The sequence below is a fragment of the Taurulus bubalis genome (assembly GCF_910589615.1).
Source record: "Taurulus bubalis genome assembly, chromosome: 4".
NCBI classification, from domain to species: domain Eukaryota; kingdom Metazoa; phylum Chordata; class Actinopteri; order Perciformes; family Cottidae; genus Taurulus; species Taurulus bubalis.
Genome location: NC_136592.1, coordinates 32,024,343 through 32,043,061, shown reverse-complemented (window position 1 = coordinate 32,043,061; position 18,719 = coordinate 32,024,343). Strand labels below are relative to the sequence as shown.

The 18,719-nt window shown below is 42.2% G+C and overlaps 2 protein-coding genes across 2 annotated transcripts; one reads left to right on the top strand and one right to left on the bottom strand.

Moving 5' to 3' along the window:
- Window positions 1-1,203: 1,203 nt before the first annotated feature.
- On the bottom strand, window positions 1,204-10,006 carry metap1 (methionyl aminopeptidase 1). Its single transcript, XM_079216724.1, has 11 exons — window positions 9,869-10,006; window positions 8,608-8,659; window positions 8,285-8,394; window positions 7,625-7,685; window positions 4,356-4,447; window positions 4,189-4,272; window positions 3,581-3,719; window positions 2,763-2,894; window positions 2,134-2,277; window positions 1,963-2,028; window positions 1,204-1,573 (listed from the first exon to the last, which is right to left on the bottom strand). Exons 1-11 carry the CDS (start codon window positions 9,983-9,985, stop codon window positions 1,407-1,409), a joined length of 1,164 nt encoding a protein of 387 aa, XP_079072850.1. The 5' UTR covers window positions 9,986-10,006; the 3' UTR covers window positions 1,204-1,406.
- A 122-nt stretch (window positions 10,007-10,128) lies between these two features.
- eif4eb (eukaryotic translation initiation factor 4eb) lies at window positions 10,129-18,452 on the top strand (the record flags this gene model as incomplete). Its single annotated transcript, XM_079217117.1, has 7 exons — window positions 10,129-10,146; window positions 11,257-11,360; window positions 14,198-14,293; window positions 14,440-14,503; window positions 15,932-16,045; window positions 17,531-17,670; window positions 17,754-18,452. 7 exons carry the CDS (start codon window positions 10,129-10,131, stop codon window positions 17,866-17,868), a joined length of 651 nt encoding a protein of 216 aa, XP_079073243.1. The 3' UTR covers window positions 17,869-18,452.
- Window positions 18,453-18,719: the final 267 nt, after the last annotated feature.

Sequence of the window (18,719 nt, the reverse complement as noted above, 5' to 3'; positions counted from 1 at the left end):
CGCGGCACAGACCTGACTGTTAAAAATAGCCACATTCCAGATGGGCAGGACCACTGAGGGAAGAGTAATAACGGCTACTACTGCACAAGTCACCAGGTGGATGGGACAGGGACAGTTGCCCCTGTGCTGTGGTTAGCTAACATGGTGCAATAAAACTATCAATTCATGTGATTTACCAACCTGCACTGAAATGTCTTCATGTCTGGAAATGTGCTAATTTTGCTTTTTTCCTCAAAGTAGTTGAGAGTAATACAACTCTCATATCTGTAAAATAAATATGAGGTTACAACCAGGAGAGGTTAGCTTAGCCTCGCTTAGAATAAAGACTAGAAACGGTAAGCCTGGCTCTGTCCAAAGCTAACAAAATCCACCTCCAGCACATCCACACTTCATTAATTAACAGGTTATTAACATGTACTACAACACAGTCTGTTTAAACCCTATAAAGAGAAGAAAGGTCAAATGTACAACTTGTGGTTTTAACAGTTATGTTTTCACTACATTTTCTTGTACAAAATAAACAATTGAGGTATAACATAATGTGTTAATTATTGTGCTTTCAAGACCCAGGCTAGCTGTTTACTTCTGTCTTCATGCTAAGCTAAGCTACCCATCTCCTGGTTGCAGTTAAATATAGAGTGGTATCAATCTTCTCATTAAACTATGGAGGAAAAAAAAGCCACCAAGTGTATTTACTAAAATATCAAACTACTCCTTTAGATACGTTTGCTTCTGTTGCAGAAAAAGGGCCGAAGGATCATTTTTTTTGGGGCTGGAATCTAAACTTAAGAACCGTTTTTTAACCTAGTGTTATTTTCTCGCTCTGAAACGACTTGTTGACCCAGTTTCCAGGAAGCCTCTTTCTTCTCGTCTTTAGTATTGCTGATTCTTTTCGATCCGTCTCTGGAAAAATTCATATGAATTTTCATTAAGTTAGCAGAGTTTGAGAGAAAAGAAGCGAAGCATGGCGTACTAGTTGGATTTGCCCTGAGCACACCACACACACACACACACACACACACACACACACACAGTAAGAAACACCGGGCGACACGACCCAGAGGTCGAAAACAGGCCTGATGTCGAGCCCGACCACTAAGCAAAACCAAATCTCATCAATACGTTCATGTTTCCTTCAAAGGATACAGTTTTCACTAATAAAGCGATCCACGTGTAATATAAGACACATTCAAGTACTTCCATTTAATTTGAGGAACCGATATTTAATTCAAAGAACAATGAGCGCCGCAGTTAAACTGAGCTCAAGGTGGTGCCTCTTTTTTTGAGATGGAGTGTGTGTGTGTGTGTGTGTGTGTGTGCGCGTGTGTGTGTGTGCTTGTGTGAGGCCCAGAGGTGCTGGGTGTCAGTGTCTGGAAAGTCCAGTCCTTGGTGCGCTCCAGTCCGGCCTACACTTGGTTGAGGAAGTGAGCGCGCCCGTTGTCCTCCAGGCGGCGGGTGAGGATCTCGCAGCCGGTCTCCGTCACCAGCAGGGTGTGTTCGAACTGAGCCGAGCGCTTCCCGTCTCTGGTCACCGCCGTCCAGCCGTCGGGCCACGTCTCGTCTTGCCAGCCGCCTGAGAGTGTGACAACACAGAGGGTCCGTTAAACAGAGCGGCAGGAACAAACACTGCTGGACGCCCACGAGATTTTAATCACTCTAAAACCTTCTGAGCCAGGCAACAAATCAAGGTCTGAGTGCAACAGTGACCAATTTTTCCAAACCACACCTTTTATATATTTTTCAAAAATAGGTTGGGAACACCAAATAAACCATTTACAACCGCAATAAATCATCTGACGAAGCTGACATTTATTCCATCGACAGCAGAGTGATATATTACTTTACACTCTAGCCTGGCTATACTCCGTTTTAATTTGTTTTATATAATTGTGCCATAATTGAAAGACTATTACCCTGTAATGATCACTATTGTTGTTCACACTAAAGTGCAGACACACTCACCTTCACATATCATGGGCTCAATGGTGAACACGTGGCCGGGCTTCATTACGCCAACTGCTTTGTTTTCTGGGAAATGAATGAACATGGACATCATCCGGGCGTGAGAGGGCGTGCGGGACATTCCACGGGCAACTTTCAAGAGATTTAAAAAAAAAACACGCGACTACTCACTGGCATAATGTGGCACATTGGGAGCGGTGTGGAAAAGTCTATGGATGCCGTGGCCGCAGTAGCTCCGCACCACAGAGAAGCCGTTGGCCTGTGCGTGCTTCTGAATGATGTTACCTAACTCTCTGTAGCGAATGCCAGGCTTCACTGTAAAAACAGGAAGCATGAGGGTTATATGCATTGGATATATGAACTGTAGTGTATAGCCGGAAGGACACAGGAATGCAGGGGCTGATGAGGGAGTAAAAGAATACAAAACATCTGATCATGACTTATTGACGAAATGTCTGATACCAAAAGTGTTTTTAAAAAGGAACCATTACAGAATTAATACTAGAACTTCGCCCACGTGAGCTTCAAAGTTGAGGTGGAAAGTTAATTGCTGACTGGTCAGAAACATGAAACATGTATCTTCCAAGGTCAAAGATTACCATTCAATCTCAACCGGCTCTGAAAAGTCGGTGCTCTCTGGTGGACAAACTATGTAATGCCCACACTGTTTCTTAAATTAATTCAAATGGATCTTCTGCATCTCTGTACTGCAATGTCTTTGCTAATATCGAATTATACCCGACTATCCATCCATATAATGACAGGAGGCGTGCACAAGATGAAAGAAACTGGGTTCCTACCTGAGTCGATGGACTGCATAAGGCATTCGTATGTGGTCTGAACCAGCTTCTTCGCCTCTTCATCCACCTCGCCGATATAGAAGGTTTCATTGAGGTCGCCATGGAAACCATTGTGGTAGACGGTGATGTCCACTGCGCAAAAGGGGGAGACGGTGAATGCGTCAGAGCCATTGTGTTGCACGACACTAGACTCTATTGTGTCTAACACAAAGAAAAAGGCACCGTCATGAACAACCTGAAACGTCACGGTAGACACACTAAAATGTGTCTATCTTTTTTGGGAGGGGGAGACTTCTGATGCTGCTGGGCAAACTGGGACTTCTCCCACTTATGGAGAAATATAGAGAGCAGCAGAACTGACATGAAATCCCCACTGCTAAAGGTTAATGAAACAATTTGTCTTGTCGGGACCACGCAGCGAGAGATGAGTTGTTGGCAAGCGCTCCATCAGAGGCTCTGAGGGGAGTGGCGGATGGGAGACATCGCCTTGGCGGAAATATTCATAAAGAGACTAAAATTGGCCAAACTCCCGCTGACACCATTTCAGGATGCCGGTACAACCATTTGTCATGGAGGAGGATTCTTTTTCTCCTCCTACTTCACTCTCTTAAATAAAACATTTCCCTGCATCCAAACTGAACTCAACTTTCTTGAGCTGGGTTTGAAATTGAGGATATGACAATAGCGAGAAAAAAAATTGGTGTTTAAAAAAAATAAAAGGAAGAATCTATTTTAGGTGCGTTTGTTGGGAATGCAACAGTGAAGAAAGTTAAATAAATACATAAATAAAATGAGGCACTGCAACTCTAAAAACTTACCGTTGAGAATGTCTCCTTCTTGTAATAGTCTTCGGTCCGGGATGCCATGGCAGATGACCTCATTGACAGACGTGCAGCAGGATTTGGGGAAGTTGTAGTAGTTGAGAGGGGAGGGGTAGCAGTTCCTGGCTGTGCAAGCCTGAATAGACAAAGCATGTTCAGGGTTCATACACATTTTAACCAAAGGATTTCCATGACCAAACATTGTGAAATCTCGGTGTATACATGAAAAATGTAGTATTTAAACTAACAATGACAATTCCAAAGCATACAGTCAACCTTAAATGACACAAATGAATGAGACAATAGTTTGATTAAAAGAATAAACATTTATATAGATGCCTGTATGTATGCCTGCTTATATTTTGAGCGTCTTTCTTTTCAAAGCATATTCATTATTTCAAACTCGTCGTAAATGAACGTCATGAACACATGAATATAACACATTTACATGACTTTTACTAAACTTTTGGGATTTTTCCCAGGCCTGGAAATAACCATTTTAAAATTCCATGGCTTTTCCATGAGCGTAAGAACCCCGCATGTTGGTTACAGCGATAGTGAGGCAAGTAAAGGATTAGATGCCGGTCGAGGGAGCGTGCACATACCAGGTGCACGGCGTGGTCGATTTCTTCTGTTGTAACGCCCGCTTTCACCATCAAGGCTGCGATGTCCAGGACTTCTCGCGCCAGCTGTGAATAACACACCAACATTAAACTAGGGGGGGAGAAGAAAAACTAAAATCGCAAACCCCCGTGACGGCCTGCGTCGTTACCTTGCACACGACTCGCATGCCTTCGATGTCCTCGGGACAGAGGATCTTGATCTGCGACGTCCCCTTCAGAGACTGCTCCGACTCGGAAATCCCTGTGTGACGGAAACGAGGACAGACGAGAGGCGTCATTCACGCGTCAGCGCTTCGGCGATGCCGATGAGCCGACTGTCGGAGGTCTGTCGACCAGATTTACAAACTCCTGCTGTTGGTTTTACATCGTAAGTGACGACAGGTCATTTATTCGAGAGAAGGGACAAGCATCATCGCCCCTTTTTTCATTTTGCAGTTGCACTGCATCTTTACAAAACATGGAAAAAACCTGCTTTTTGTCCTCTACACGAGTCACGGGCTCGAGTCGTAGACTGAGCTCAAAACGATCGGATTTGTTGGTAAATCTACATTGTGAAAAAAAGAATGAACATAAAAGGTGATAACTAGTAGTGTTCAGTTATGGAACAACGCTAAAATGGATGTAAGAACTGTCAACTCATTTCTGGTTTTCAAAAGGATTATCTATAAAACAATTTTTGAGGGTTACAAGTGTGAATGAAACATATGTATACGGAAGAATATATATATATATATATATATATATATATATATATATATATATATATATATATATATATATATATATAAACAAACATACATAAACGTATGTATATGGAAGATATATATATATATATATAAAATAAGAAAAGAAAAAATTAAATAAGTATATACTTATTTAATTTTTTCTTTATTTCAAATTAATTATCTGATTTATTTGATAATAATAATAATAATAATTTAGGATTGGAATATATAAGCATTTTTTGCTTCTACCTATACCTTTTCAGTCTTTCTGTTTTGTATATTATATAGAATATTGTAATGATTGACTGAATAAAACACAAAACAATTTCCCACCAGTGACCACGTTTCCAAATTTGAAAAAGGGACTTCTGCATAAATTCCACCCACAGAATGCTCAAAATATGATTTTCTTTCTTCCATTTTTTTTTTTTTTTTTTTTTTTTAAAGCATCCATGTACAGTTTGAGACTTAACTTCCACCATTTGAAGCACCGTAACAGATTAAAGCGTTAAGATCATTTGTATCTGTAGTCTCTGCAGTGAAAAGCAAAAGATTGCCTTTTCGTCTGACGTCTGTGGAACTCCTCGCTTTAAGAGCGCTCGAGGCACGCGACGTCGACATCGTCTTTCAAATCCCTTCATCAAAAGTCACGGCCCTTTCTTCCTAATAGTCTACAGCTCCAGCGTTCTTTCGCTATGACATCCATGAATCCCACATTTCTAACCAGCGCTACGGCACTAGGGGACGACTAGCTGCTGCTACACAGGACGAGGTACGACAGCAGCAGCTGAGCAGAGGCAGGCTGCGATGGCACTCGCACCGTCGACTCAGAAGGGGGGACGGAGCAGGACCGCCGCCGCTGCATGGAGGAGAGCGGCGGCGATGGCAGTCTGCGCAGTCGGCTTGGCAACGCGTGAGACCGCCGGCAGTTTAAGTACAGATTACACGAGATCAGAATTCTTGGCCTGAAAAGCACATTAAGGGCCGTTATTTAACCAGATATTGTTCGAGGCACTGGAGTCGTCAACGACTCGCTGATTTATAATTCATCAATTCAACAAGATGACTGCTGGATGAACACCAACAGTTGCCTGGCAACGCAGACTTTCGACAGGTTCGTGTTAACACAGCCCTCCTTTTGACCCGCAGAGCCGACAGTGCGAGAGCAACAATCAATTAGACTTACTTACGCTTTGATTCAGCTGCTCAGGAGAGAAGAAAGGCATGAGAATCACAGAGTGTGCACATTTTTAGGTCCTCAGAATTGGGTGCTCCACTTCCCCACAGGTTTATTTGGGGGTAATAACCGCGATTTAATGTGTAAAAATAAATACATAAATAAACACCACCGTTCCAGATTTGACTTTGGCTCAGTAGCAGTGAGAAACACCAGCTTGCAACAATTGTGCTTCAGTCCCCGAGAAGGCATCACAGGAGGAGACTGAAAGGAGACTGTAACCATGACTACCCGAGTATGGATCTATGCAGTCAGATGACAAGGATGTAGAGGTTGCCATGGTTGCACACTGGATGTCTTTCCCAGAGAAACAAGACCAGGTAAATACGCAGGTTGTAATTAGAGGAGTCTTGTGATTATTAACACCTGCTCATTGAAGCGGCGTGACGGAAATAAACCTGCAGCCGCTGGCTTTCCAGAATGAGGTGTTGAGCCACAGTGATTCAGTTGAAATGCTAAAACAGAACCTGAGGCATGAAAATATTATGTACGTGCAAAGAATTATTAAAAAAAAAAAATCTAATTTTTTTTTTGTTGAATGGAACCAGTGTCATGATACTGGTCCTACGGATCCTACTGAGAATACACACCTACATCTGCAGCTGTGTACAGCTGTCAGCCAACTGCTCAAACCACATAATAAGGGTGCAAATGTGCGACTGTCCTGTTTGCAGAGCACAACACATAAAAAAAATAGAAAAGCACAAGACACATCCATGGATGACTGCTTTGTCTACCACGGAAATAAACAGCCCCTCAACAGCTTGCAGCTCAGGATGCGCCCTCAATTTTTTCTCCCGATACCTGAACTTGTGCATCGCTTAAATATAGAGATATTATTCCTATTTTTAACAGCCGTATACTACTAACCTTGCATGAATCTAATACGATTGGTCGCAAGGCCTGGTTCAGGTTAAACCCTTTGTAACACATGAACAAATACAGACAGAATAGGACTGTCTTTCATCTTGACAGATTTCTGTAATTGTGTAAATTTCGCCAGTGCTGGCTGACGCTACTCTCTCTGCGCTCGCACCTGCTGGATCGATGAAACTCTCGACAGGCGTGAGAAAGAAGCGAGATGGCTGGCTCGTCGCATAATTTCATCATCGATTTCGGACGCAGCTGAAAAAATGGTGCGATAACGTGATTAATGGAATTTGCCGATACCCGACGGATTTCAAAAAAAAAAAATTACATTAGTATCTCAATCCTTTTTTTCTACTTGTGGATTCACAAAGGCCAAAAATGAATTTGTATAAAGAACGTAAATAAATAAATACTGTTATGTCGATCAGTCAGTTTTGGGCATTTACAAATACATTTTTCTGGTGATGTCAGGATGTTATGGCTATTTTAATGGCAGTTTTAAAGAAAATACCAAAGTTTCCCAAGTGGACGATGAGCCAACGTGATCAGCTGAAAACATATTTCCTTGAGAAAGGAGCACAGGTACCTCTGGGGTGATCCGCATAGTCAGGTCTTTGGATGTCACCAGGCACGTGCCTCATGGGAGTCTACAGCAGGAACCAAGGAGAGGACAGAAACATTATGGGATTCACATAAATCAGCACATGCACAAGGAAATAATTCCCTGTTACTCTCTGTCCGTTCCTCCCCCCCCCCCCACCCCCCCAGGGCTGTTCTCCATTCTTTATAGGAGGCAATTTGGTGGTACAATTTGTTCCGGCACATTCGGAACAAATGTGCACCGACAGATCTCAGTATATGGCCCCGTTTTGGATTTTTCCATTGTTTTAACTATACGGTGTGGCGTGTAGCACGGACTGTTCTTCATCTCTGCTTAAGGGAGTTGATGGAACTTGCCCGAGTATATTCAACCCACAATTGTGTCGCAAGGGAGAAGTTGATACTTAAAACATTGTGGTGAAACATACAACAGAGGTAATTGTCTCTTCCCAGTTGCCACCGTTGTTACGGCTATTTGCGGTTAATGATTGGTGAAAATTGAGAGAATTTTGCAACTCAGTTTTGCGCCACTGAGAGCAACCAACTGGGAACAAAAAGGCCGTCATGGCTCATGCATGTCCGCACTCGAGGCTTCTTTTCATGTTTCACTTGAAAGTGAACGGGTTACAACTCTGTGAGAACTTACCAGTGGGTAATGAGGTTGTAGTTTCCCCGTGTAGCGGTAGCCGGGCCACGGGTCTGTGTTGATGTCATTCTCCACACAGTTCTTGGATTCATTCTCGTTCTGGTCATCCTCTGACAAAACACAGGACAAGGCATCTGAAACCACCTCGTTTCTTCAGTCAAGGGGTATCTTGACCTTCAAAACGAGCACTGATTGAATACCACGTGTAGGTTTAGAATGTTGCTTTAAAAATAAATAATCCATGCAACGTATTCACATACTGAGAACGATTCCGCCTCAGGTGTAAACGGTGCACGGAACTGACAACGACCAGTAATACATACTTGCTTTTTTGTGCAGCAACTTGTGAGACACCCAGCTCCCTTTGAAACATTCCTGGAAATGAAAACAGACAGAAACCCTAAATGGGAGCGTGCAATGGCCGACACCGTGCAAATTGAGCCCAAACTTTCACTTAACTAACGTTCAACCCCAACACAAAAATATGATGTTACGTGCACACCGTGACAGACAAAAAAATGGGGGATTTTCACTTAGCCATGTATCCCCCCCCATCAATGGTGTCGTGTTGTTGGGACAGAAAACAGCAGAGAAAGATAGACGTGGAAATATAGAAAGCGAGGTCAAGTTGCACGGCCGCAAAAACTGCAACCGCAGCAAAGATCTTCGAGGGTCAAATACCATGTCACCGCAGGATAATTTAAACTGCCAACCCAACTATTTATAAAGCTTTTGACTCAGAACATCGCAGGGCCCTTCTGCTGAGAGAGCAGCTGCTGCAGCTGAATGTTTAATGCTTTGTTGGCAGGGACATTGAAGAAGAAGAAGAAGAAGAAGAAGAAGAAGAAGAAGAAGAAGAAGAAGCATTGCCCCCAAAAGCAGCAACTGTCAAGTGTGATTCAGGCGACTTCTTAAAAGTCCTCTTAGTATTTATTGACAGGGAGTCCATCGGTACTTGTCCCAATGCTCAGAGAAGACAGGGAAGTAGCTTCTCTCAATCCAAGTGTGAGGTCCTGTCCTGTTTGGGAATCCCTCGTTAAACTGACGTGTGAGTGGGGTTTGGTCTCGTCAGAGAGAGAGAGAGAGAGAGAGAGAGAGAGAGACATCGTGACAACAAACGCTCTGTCACGCGACATCCCTCGTCCCTCCTCTCAGTTTGTGTAATCATTGCAACGCAAATACACAAATGCACGTTGTCACACAGCTGTAGCTGTCAGCGAGCGAGCCCCACACTATGGCTTTTTTTCTCTCCCCCATTTTGAGCAAGGGACGATACCGGGGACTCACTTGAGCTAATCAGCCGACAGTTAGCTAGCTTAAGCGTTTTCCCCTCGGCCAACAGGCTCAGATAGGATGGATGAATGCATTATTCCTCCTCTGAAAATTGTGCAACTCACCGGCAGAAAGCATATTCGTTGACGTTATTCAAATACGTTATTAGCGGTTTACAAGTCCCTCACAGTTACACATGTCTACTTAGCTTGACAGTTAGCAGCCGCGTGATGAGACAGAAAGGCCTAAAGCTAGGTGTGTGTGTGGCTACAGCCGACGTTTAAACTGGACAAGCCAAAAATGCAGCAGTACCTGGGAACAGAAATAGGAGCCTTGAATACCAAGCTTGATACATGTGGGACACTGGAGCTTGGCGTCCTTGCTGCAGCCCTCTGTCTCACACTCCCTTCTAGCCTCGGTGCTCGCCATGCCTTCGTCTGCCGGAGGGGTGGAGTCGCGTTGAAACGACCAGCCAAGCGACTGCAACACTGCGCATGTGCGCAGCGGGGGGAACGTCACGTTGAGCAGCTCGGCCCAATCAACAGAAACTTTTTCCAACAGAGATTTTTAAGATGGCGACCGCCGAACCGGTGAGTACTTTTACGAGACATATCAAAACGTTTGCGTGGGGAGGGGGGAGGAAGCGGCTTATTGCTGTAATTACAAGCCGGTAACTTTAAACAGTTGTCTACAAAAAGGAAACAGAGTTGTTACGATCGCATTTGCTGTTTTTTTACTAGTTGCAAGTGTCTCTCTTCTGTGCCGCGACCTGAGCGAGGGACGCTCGTGCGTGTGGAGATCTCCCAACTTGAACGCTGACGTTAACGTTACAGCTCACCGACGTGCCGTTCACCTTTGCCATTACAAAACGAGTTACCGAGCTATTACTTAGCTTAACCGCAATACTACACACCTGAGTAGGTATTATTCAAGGCGGGTTTGACTACTGTGAACTAAAAGTAAGTTCGGCATACGATATAAATCGGCAGTTTGTTTTTTTGTAACTACAATTTCAGCTGTCAAACACTCAATGCTGACCTCTGCAAATGCAATGTTGGCTAGTTAGTTGGTTCACTTTAGCATAACGGTAGATGACCGTGAGAAAGCTAAAGTGGCCGTTTTAAAAGTAGTTTTAAACACTATTCGGTTTATGAAACGTACGCCGAATTCAACACTGGGTCCAACGGGTTGCTGTCACGTCGCAGCCGGTAGCTGGTTACGTTAACTTTACGTTTTAAATGGCGGATCGAGCTATTTGAATGGGAAATGTGCGTGTGGTGTTCTTGACGTCTATTAACAAACATCCGGGGCCTGACACTAAAGTTAACGCTACCCGTTAGGATCTTCTCTTGCCACCAGTAACGTCACTGAGTACAAGTTGGCACGACCGTTGACGTTAAACTGTGACGTCACGTCACGGCGGAATGTGCTCCAGATGTTCATATCGGGTTTCACTAGTTATCGATTACGTCACGGATTTTTTTTATGATATATTTTTTGTGACTATAATTCGACTTTTATTTTGGAGATGGGCTCTTTCTAAATATTAGCTTGTATTTAAATGTACTAGCTATGGCTGAAGTTACATCAGAGATACCATGTCCTACTACTATTACAGAATAGTGTACAATAATAATTATAATAACAACTATAGACCCACTCCCTTATATGTATCTCACCTCCACCTCATTGCTTTTTAGGGAACCAACTCCAGTCCAACCCTGCCTGTTGAAGATGGAGCTGAGGAGACCGGACAAGAGATTGTGGACCCAGAGTCCTACATCAAACACCCCCTCCAGAACAGGTTGGGGTCATTAGAGATAGCCAGTTCAATTGATCGAAGCCTTGGAACATGCATGTTTAATTTTTCAAAATGATGTCACGAGTACGGTGTTTAATGATCCCTCTCTAAAGCAGTACATTCATAATCACTCGGACGGCAAAGGATCATGTTTCAGGTTTGCATAATGTACCACATTTTATATTACTATTGCAAGCAGTGAGAAACAAACTAAATATTTAAATTTTTGGTTTCATAAAGCACTTAAATTATAGTCTGATGGGGTGAGAAAACATGGAACGTTTTAGATCCTTTTCACTATTTTTCCATTTGCCTTATCATAACTGTTAATGGATGTCTTTTTTTTATGCCAACTTTATTGAATTTTCACAATTTGTCAGTTAATTGATCACAGGAACAACACTCATCCAATACTGAATACTTTTCTCAGCTTTGTATAATTAAAAAATTGTAAAAAAAACATTTGGGTTTTCTATTTTTGATGTGCGAGGACATCATCATGGTCTTTCAGAACTTTTTTTGACTTAATTAAAGAATTGATTATTTAAAGATGTTATTGACAGATTAATTGGTAATAAATAAAAGTAATGCTTTTAGCTGTAATAATGCTGAAGTAATAGCTTTGGTGTGTCTGTTGAATTCAGAAGGTTTTGATTGACACAAAATGTAAATGAAATGAACATTTGGCAGTTGTTTCCACTTCCACTTTTGAGGCAAAATGGAGAAAAATCACATGTTCAGATATGTGTGTTTGTGTGTGTGTGCGCGTGCGCGTGCGTGTGCATTGTATAAAACATGGAGCTGGGGCAATGAGCGACTTCAGTGAAAAGATTTGTGTCACAAATATGGTTTGATCCTTAAGCACAGCTGAACTTGTGTTCAGCCGAGCAATTCAACAAATGGTCTGACTTTTTTTATTTTTTAAATGGTGCATTAAAAAAGGTGTAAAAAAAAAAAAAGAAGAAAAAATACATTTTATTTAAATTAAAAACTGGCCCACTTTCCAGATAGAAGCGGTTGATTAAGAAAAAGTTTTATGAAAATATATTTAATTTACTTATCTTATAATGATTTCTTAGTTTCTGGGCTTGTTCTGGCAAGTTATTGTATGATATTTAAGAACATATTATATATGTTCAATGGTTGATTATTAATATTATTATTATATGCCAGTGGCCCCGGTTCCGTTTGCCTGTTTTCGTGCTCTCCATGTGTTAAAGTGGGATTTTCCGTCCCATCCCACACAAATGCAGTCTGCTGGAGGGGAGACTCTATTTCCTTTCTTTGATTGTCTGCGATGGTCTGGTGACCTGTCCAGACTGTTTCAGTGCTCTCCTTTCGATCCTAGAGTCCAACTCCCTTCTGTGCCGAATACAAATATGCATCAAGTGAATATTTTACACATATTTAAATTCCACAGGGATATTTATGTCCAAAAGGGTCAAGAAGAAAAAACAAACTCAACAGAAAGCCCAGTCAGCTGAAGGAAAAGTTGGCTTCTCGCGGCTCAGCTCTGACTTTTGAAATACGTTGGTGGCGTTCCAATGACAAATAACTCCCACAGATTGAACATTCAAAATTAGTTTGGATAAATTAGTACAAACATTATTTTCCAGATAGCTAATTTATGCTAGTGCAAGTCAAAGAACGTTGGCCTATTTGCATTCATCAATTTTATTGATCTGCTTATTTCTTTATAGGTGCATGAGGCTATCCCAGCATGCATTAGAGGGAAAATAAACATTCTGTATAGGCCCATCTAAGAGATTATACAATACATGTTGCCTCAGATGAAGGGCCATAATCAAACATTCCAATATTTCCCCAAACAAGTTGACAAGGAATAACCTCAAGGCTGCCAATGGTCGAATTGTCATATTTGCTCATTAGATCTTCGGTTATGCATGTACGATGCAATTCAAGGCCATTCAATTAGTATCTGTTGGCTTATTCCATTTTCGGGCATATATCTGGACCCAAACGCACTGACGGACGAGCTGCTTTAATGGCTTTACAATAAACTTGTGCCGAATTTGCGATCGGACCTCAGGCGATTCTGACTAACAGATGTTTCTGGTGGAGCGGCATGACCGCCCCCTGAGCTGCTAATCAGCACGAGTGACGAGGGAGTTTCAAATCTTTAATTACAAACCAGTTTGCAGTCTGTTTTCCATGAGTATCTTCTTTATTCTCTATATGCCTGCTCTACATAGGAGTAATTCACGGTATGGCTCTTCTTTTCTACATTCACAGCTTTGAGGTTTTTGAAATATATTATTAATTTTATGTCTTCACCCATTTAAAAGAAAATTGGAAAAATATGATTTAGTGTTATTGTGGTTATATAAATGTAATTTCTGGTGCTGTTAGATTGCTGCTGGACAACCCCGTTAATAAAGGTGCGAGCTTCAAGGCTGCATGCATTTTTTTGGGATTAAAATCATGTTTTTTAAAATATTTTGACTTTTGTATTGCGGACAGGCGATTACAAACTATTCGGCACGGCCCTAGTTCTCAATAAGATTTGGATTGTGATAGCAAAGATTAGATAATGTTACACGCAACACGATGCTGTGATGTTGCCGCACCGAGCGCAGACACACAGGCAGTTGCTGAAGGCAGTTGCTGAGCCATAAGAAGATTCAGTCTCTAACAAGCGTGACACCACAATCGCAATTAATTGGGCTGTTGGACGGTCGATGGCACGGTATGCGTCGCTCTGTACGTCGCTCATTTGCTCCGAAAGCGTCTATGGCTTTTGGTTTCTGTCGGTTAGCTCGCGTTCAATTAGGGGCTTGTTGCATTTATGCTAATTCCTCTTCTGTTTTTCACCCCAACAGATGGTCCCTGTGGTTCTTCAAGAACGACAAGAGCAAAACATGGCAGGCCAACCTGCGACTCATCTCTAAATTTGACACCGTTGAAGATTTCTGGGCGTAAGGAGCAATAAATCCCTCCCAAGTCTTTTTTGTTTTCCTGTGCCTCTATGCAGTCACTGAAGAAGTAAAATGTCGTGCTAGTTTGTTTTTTTTAAATACTGTTAGAGCGCCATGTTTTTAATACTTTGCTCTCTGCCTTTCAGACTCTACAACCACATCCAATTGTCAAGCAACCTCATGTCAGGCTGTGATTACTCCCTTTTCAAGGTACGGTTGATTTATTTGCCATTTATGTGAAAGCACAGAAATTAGTTAAAGTACAGGTAATACCATCTTTTTATATATTTGTGCATGCCAATATCCTCTCTGGGTGGACTCAATGAACATAAAAGAACCACATTGAAGGCTATAAACAACTTTCTTTCAAAGTGGAATTGCACATACAAGACGATATGTTTTGCAAACTAAGCAAAGACCTGAACACACACACGGCTGATATCATTCAGACTTGGAGTACAAGGAGGAACAAAATCATCTTTTGCTGGTTATTTATAACAACTAAAAATAATTTGTTTCAAACTGATAAGTGAGCTTGAATTGCAAGGCTGTAATGAGTCAAATAAAGCTCCCACGAACGGAGCGATAACAGATTGAATTTACAACCCAGCCCTTCAGTCAAAACAACAGCGTCTCTGACTAAGTCTGTCTCGACTAAAGTTATCTCATCTGCAAAAGAGCTCATTTAACCAGATGTGATGACAGACGAGGAGACGGGTGTTTTGAAGTTCGGTAAGCTAAATGGCAGTCGGTGGTGAGCAGCCGCTAATTACACTGTGTGAGACAGGGGATGACTGCGGTGGCAAAGGGTTTGAACATTTCCAAGGGCAGTTCAGCGTGGGACTTTTTGATATATATCTATATATAGATATATATTTTTGCTGGTCAAAAGAATACCCATTTAATTGGATTGTAACCACGAGTCACATGCGCAGATCCTTTGCCTACATCCCATTAAAGCCCACCCTGCTGAACTGTTACTGGAATTAAAACATTATGTATATGAATGAATATATTTTTGATGACATTTCAGGTAGCCTTAAGCAAAGTACACATTAAAACTTGATAACACCTTCCGCTAGTTTTTTTGGTCAGCTAGCTGTTACCATGTAAGATGTAGCTTGATTGACTAAACGTACCCAATTAGCGTGCTCAATCTATTAACATTTATTCTTTATTGAAAAACACCTTTTTATTTGTTCACTTTAAACCCTTTTAAAGTTTGCACGCAGCACACATTGTTCGCTCAGATTTGCAAAGTTCCTTCCCCACTCACCTCCCCACTGCATTTTATAATCGGCGAGCTTTTATTGTAACCATGAGAAGGATCGCCTGGGGCAAAAAGACTAACGAGTGAACTTCAAGTCACTGCAGTGCAGAGCCGTCACTATTGAATATCAATACGATCTCCCCTTCACACTTGAAATCTTCTGAAAAAACACTTTGTCCGAATGTTGAGGCAGAAATGCAATTTGAGACGAAGACGTCAACCAAAGTGTATATTCATCGCTGGACACATGTTGAGTTCATGCTACCCTTTCAGTATTACATCTGCAAACTTTAAACCCGATTCCCAATTCGAGGTTTTCGGTGCAGTGGCTCAGAACAGCGCATTGACAATTTGTGCCGTCCCTGCAGGATGGCATCGAACCCATGTGGGAGGACGAGAGGAACAAGCGCGGCGGGCGCTGGCTGATGACACTCAACAAGCAGCAGAGGAGACTAGACCTGGACCGCTTCTGGCTGGAAACCGTAGGTTTGGCTGTGGCCGCGGTGCTTTGTGTTCTGCCCGGTGTTACGCAAGATGAGTGACGCCAATGCTCTTTTTCTTGAGCCCCATGCGGTCATTACACGGGTGGTTACATCCTCTCATACCTGCGGCGAGCCACGGATCGAATTGTTGTAATGACATCCTTTTGCACAAAAGCAGGGTTCTTGCAGTCATGGAGAACCTGGAAAAGTCATGGAATTTTAAAAATGGTTATTTCCAGGCCTGGAAAAGTCCTTGAAAAAAAATAAAACCCCAAAAGTTTAGTAAAAGTCATGTAAATGTGTTATATTCATGTGTTCATGACGTTCATTTACACTGAGTTTGAAATAATGAATATGCTTTTAAAAGAAAGACGCTCAAAATATAAGCAGGCATACATACAGGCATCTATATAAATGTTTATTCTTTTAATCAAACTATTGTCTCATTCATTTGTGTCATTAAGGCATAGTGTATGCTTTGGAATTCTCATTGTTAGTTTAAATACAAAAACATTTTTTACGCCGAGATTTCACAAAATGTTTGGTCATGGAAATTTGGTTAAAGGTCATGGAAATCCACTGGTCACAATGTGTATGAACCCTGCAAGAGGGTTCTATGATTATTTCAAAACTCTCTATATATGTATGTATGAATCTGTAGGCTGAGCTGATGATAAGGGGTGACAACACAGTCAAATGAGAGCAAGTGAAATGTGGCTGGCTGCTGCTCAGTCTGCACGGGGTTGTGTTGAGTTCTCTCGCCGCTCTAAAGGTCACTGACAGTGATACAGACGAGCAACACTTGCCAGTTAGCAGGCGGCGCTTACTTTACCGTCAGTGCTGCGACTGCTGGTCCGTCTGGGCCGATAGGGGTCTCTTTCTTTCCAATGACATTCCCGCTAATTGTATCGCCATATGTTAAGCCAGAAAAACATATGCGTTTTAATGATGGTGGACGGTTTAAAAACTAATGAGTTCTGTGGAGCTGTGAGACTGCGTTGTCTCTGGGGGGACGGGGGGCTGCTTTGTCGCGCTGGTCCAGGACCTGCATGTGCTTGAACGTCGCAGATTTGCTCATGAAATGTGTTGCAGGAAGAAAATAGAAAATTCCGGCTATAAGCTAGGAAATAAAAAAAAATGTCCGGGGGGCCGGAGCAGCAGTCAGTATTTAGTAGTTCAGAGGGATCCTGGTCTGGACTGAGCAGGTATGATTGCTCACATAGTCCTGGATCTGGCCTCGCAAAGAAATCGGCGGGCTGATTATTTTTGATTTGTCCATTGTGTGTTGCAGCGATGCTTTGATCACCACCAGAACGCAGATTTAGTCCATTTACTTGCACACTATTATTCCACTATTATTCCAAATATGACAATATTCAGAATTTGTTCTGGCTCATGTAAACGGCATATTCCGCTTGTACATTCCCAATGAGGTCTTATTCCTCATGGAGCATTTTAACAGCAGCTTTCGTTCCCCTCCTCCAGCTCCTGTGCTTGGTCGGAGAGGCCTTCGGCGACTGTAGCGACCAGGTCTGCGGCGCAGTGGTCAACATCCGCACGAAAGGAGATAAAATAGCAGTGTGGACATCGGACTACGAGAACCGGGACGCCGTGACGCTCATAGGGTGAGTTATGTTCATTCATAAATGCAGGTGGCAGGCATCCTCCTGCAACCCTCCTCCTCATGGTGTCATTTACCCGTCGACAGGAACACTTACAAGGAGCGCCTGGGGCTGCCCACCAAGATGACTATTGGCTACCAGTCTCACTCCGACACGGCCACCAAGAGCGGTTCGACCACCAAGAACAGATTTGTGGTTTGAGAAATGCCCAATGTGCCTTCCTTTTATTCTTATTTGTTGTTGGTTCATATGTTTACTTTGCTGCAAAGACTCTGCGGAAATGCAATCTGGAGGAGGAAAGAAAAAAAACAAGAAATAAATAAAACAACTGTCAAATGTTTCCATAACCTGCCCAGGACTTGAACCACGTGAAAGAAACAAACATGGACGAACAGATGAACATGAATCTTCCAAAACACTAACAATGAGAGGTTTACATAATAATGGGTGATTTAGAGTGCTGCATACCTTACTAAAGACATTTGTCTTGATTTTTTTTTTCTTTAATGTCAAGGAATCCTGAAATGCTTAAAATATACATACATACATACATACATATGTATAGTTCTCTCCCATTTACTACAGCACCGTTGGTTTCCTGTAAGCCTTAATGACGTGAAACTCTTAATTTATTTTTAATTTGCCTGCATATGATTCAATTTAGACCTTTTTAGTTTTTTTGCCTTTGCCTTGAACTGTTGCACGTAATCGACCTTTAAGAAAAGTATTTCATGACTCATATTCATTTAAGTGTTAATATAATTAAAACATTGGTTTTGCAATTATTAGTTGTTACTGTGTAATACTTGTTTATTTGCATACCTGTGATCGGTACATTCCTTGTTCTAAATGACTTTCTTTTGACTCGGTGGTGCTGCATTGTAGGATATAGACTCTTAGTAGCTGTGGACGTTCACAGCAGAGCGTCCAACAGATTCCTCCCAATGGTCGACGTTCCCACTGTTAAAATACTGAAGGAGACACAATGGATCTCAGGGGAGGGGGACAGGGAAGCCCCTTCTTCGGCTTTCAAGTAGCTTAAGATCCACCGC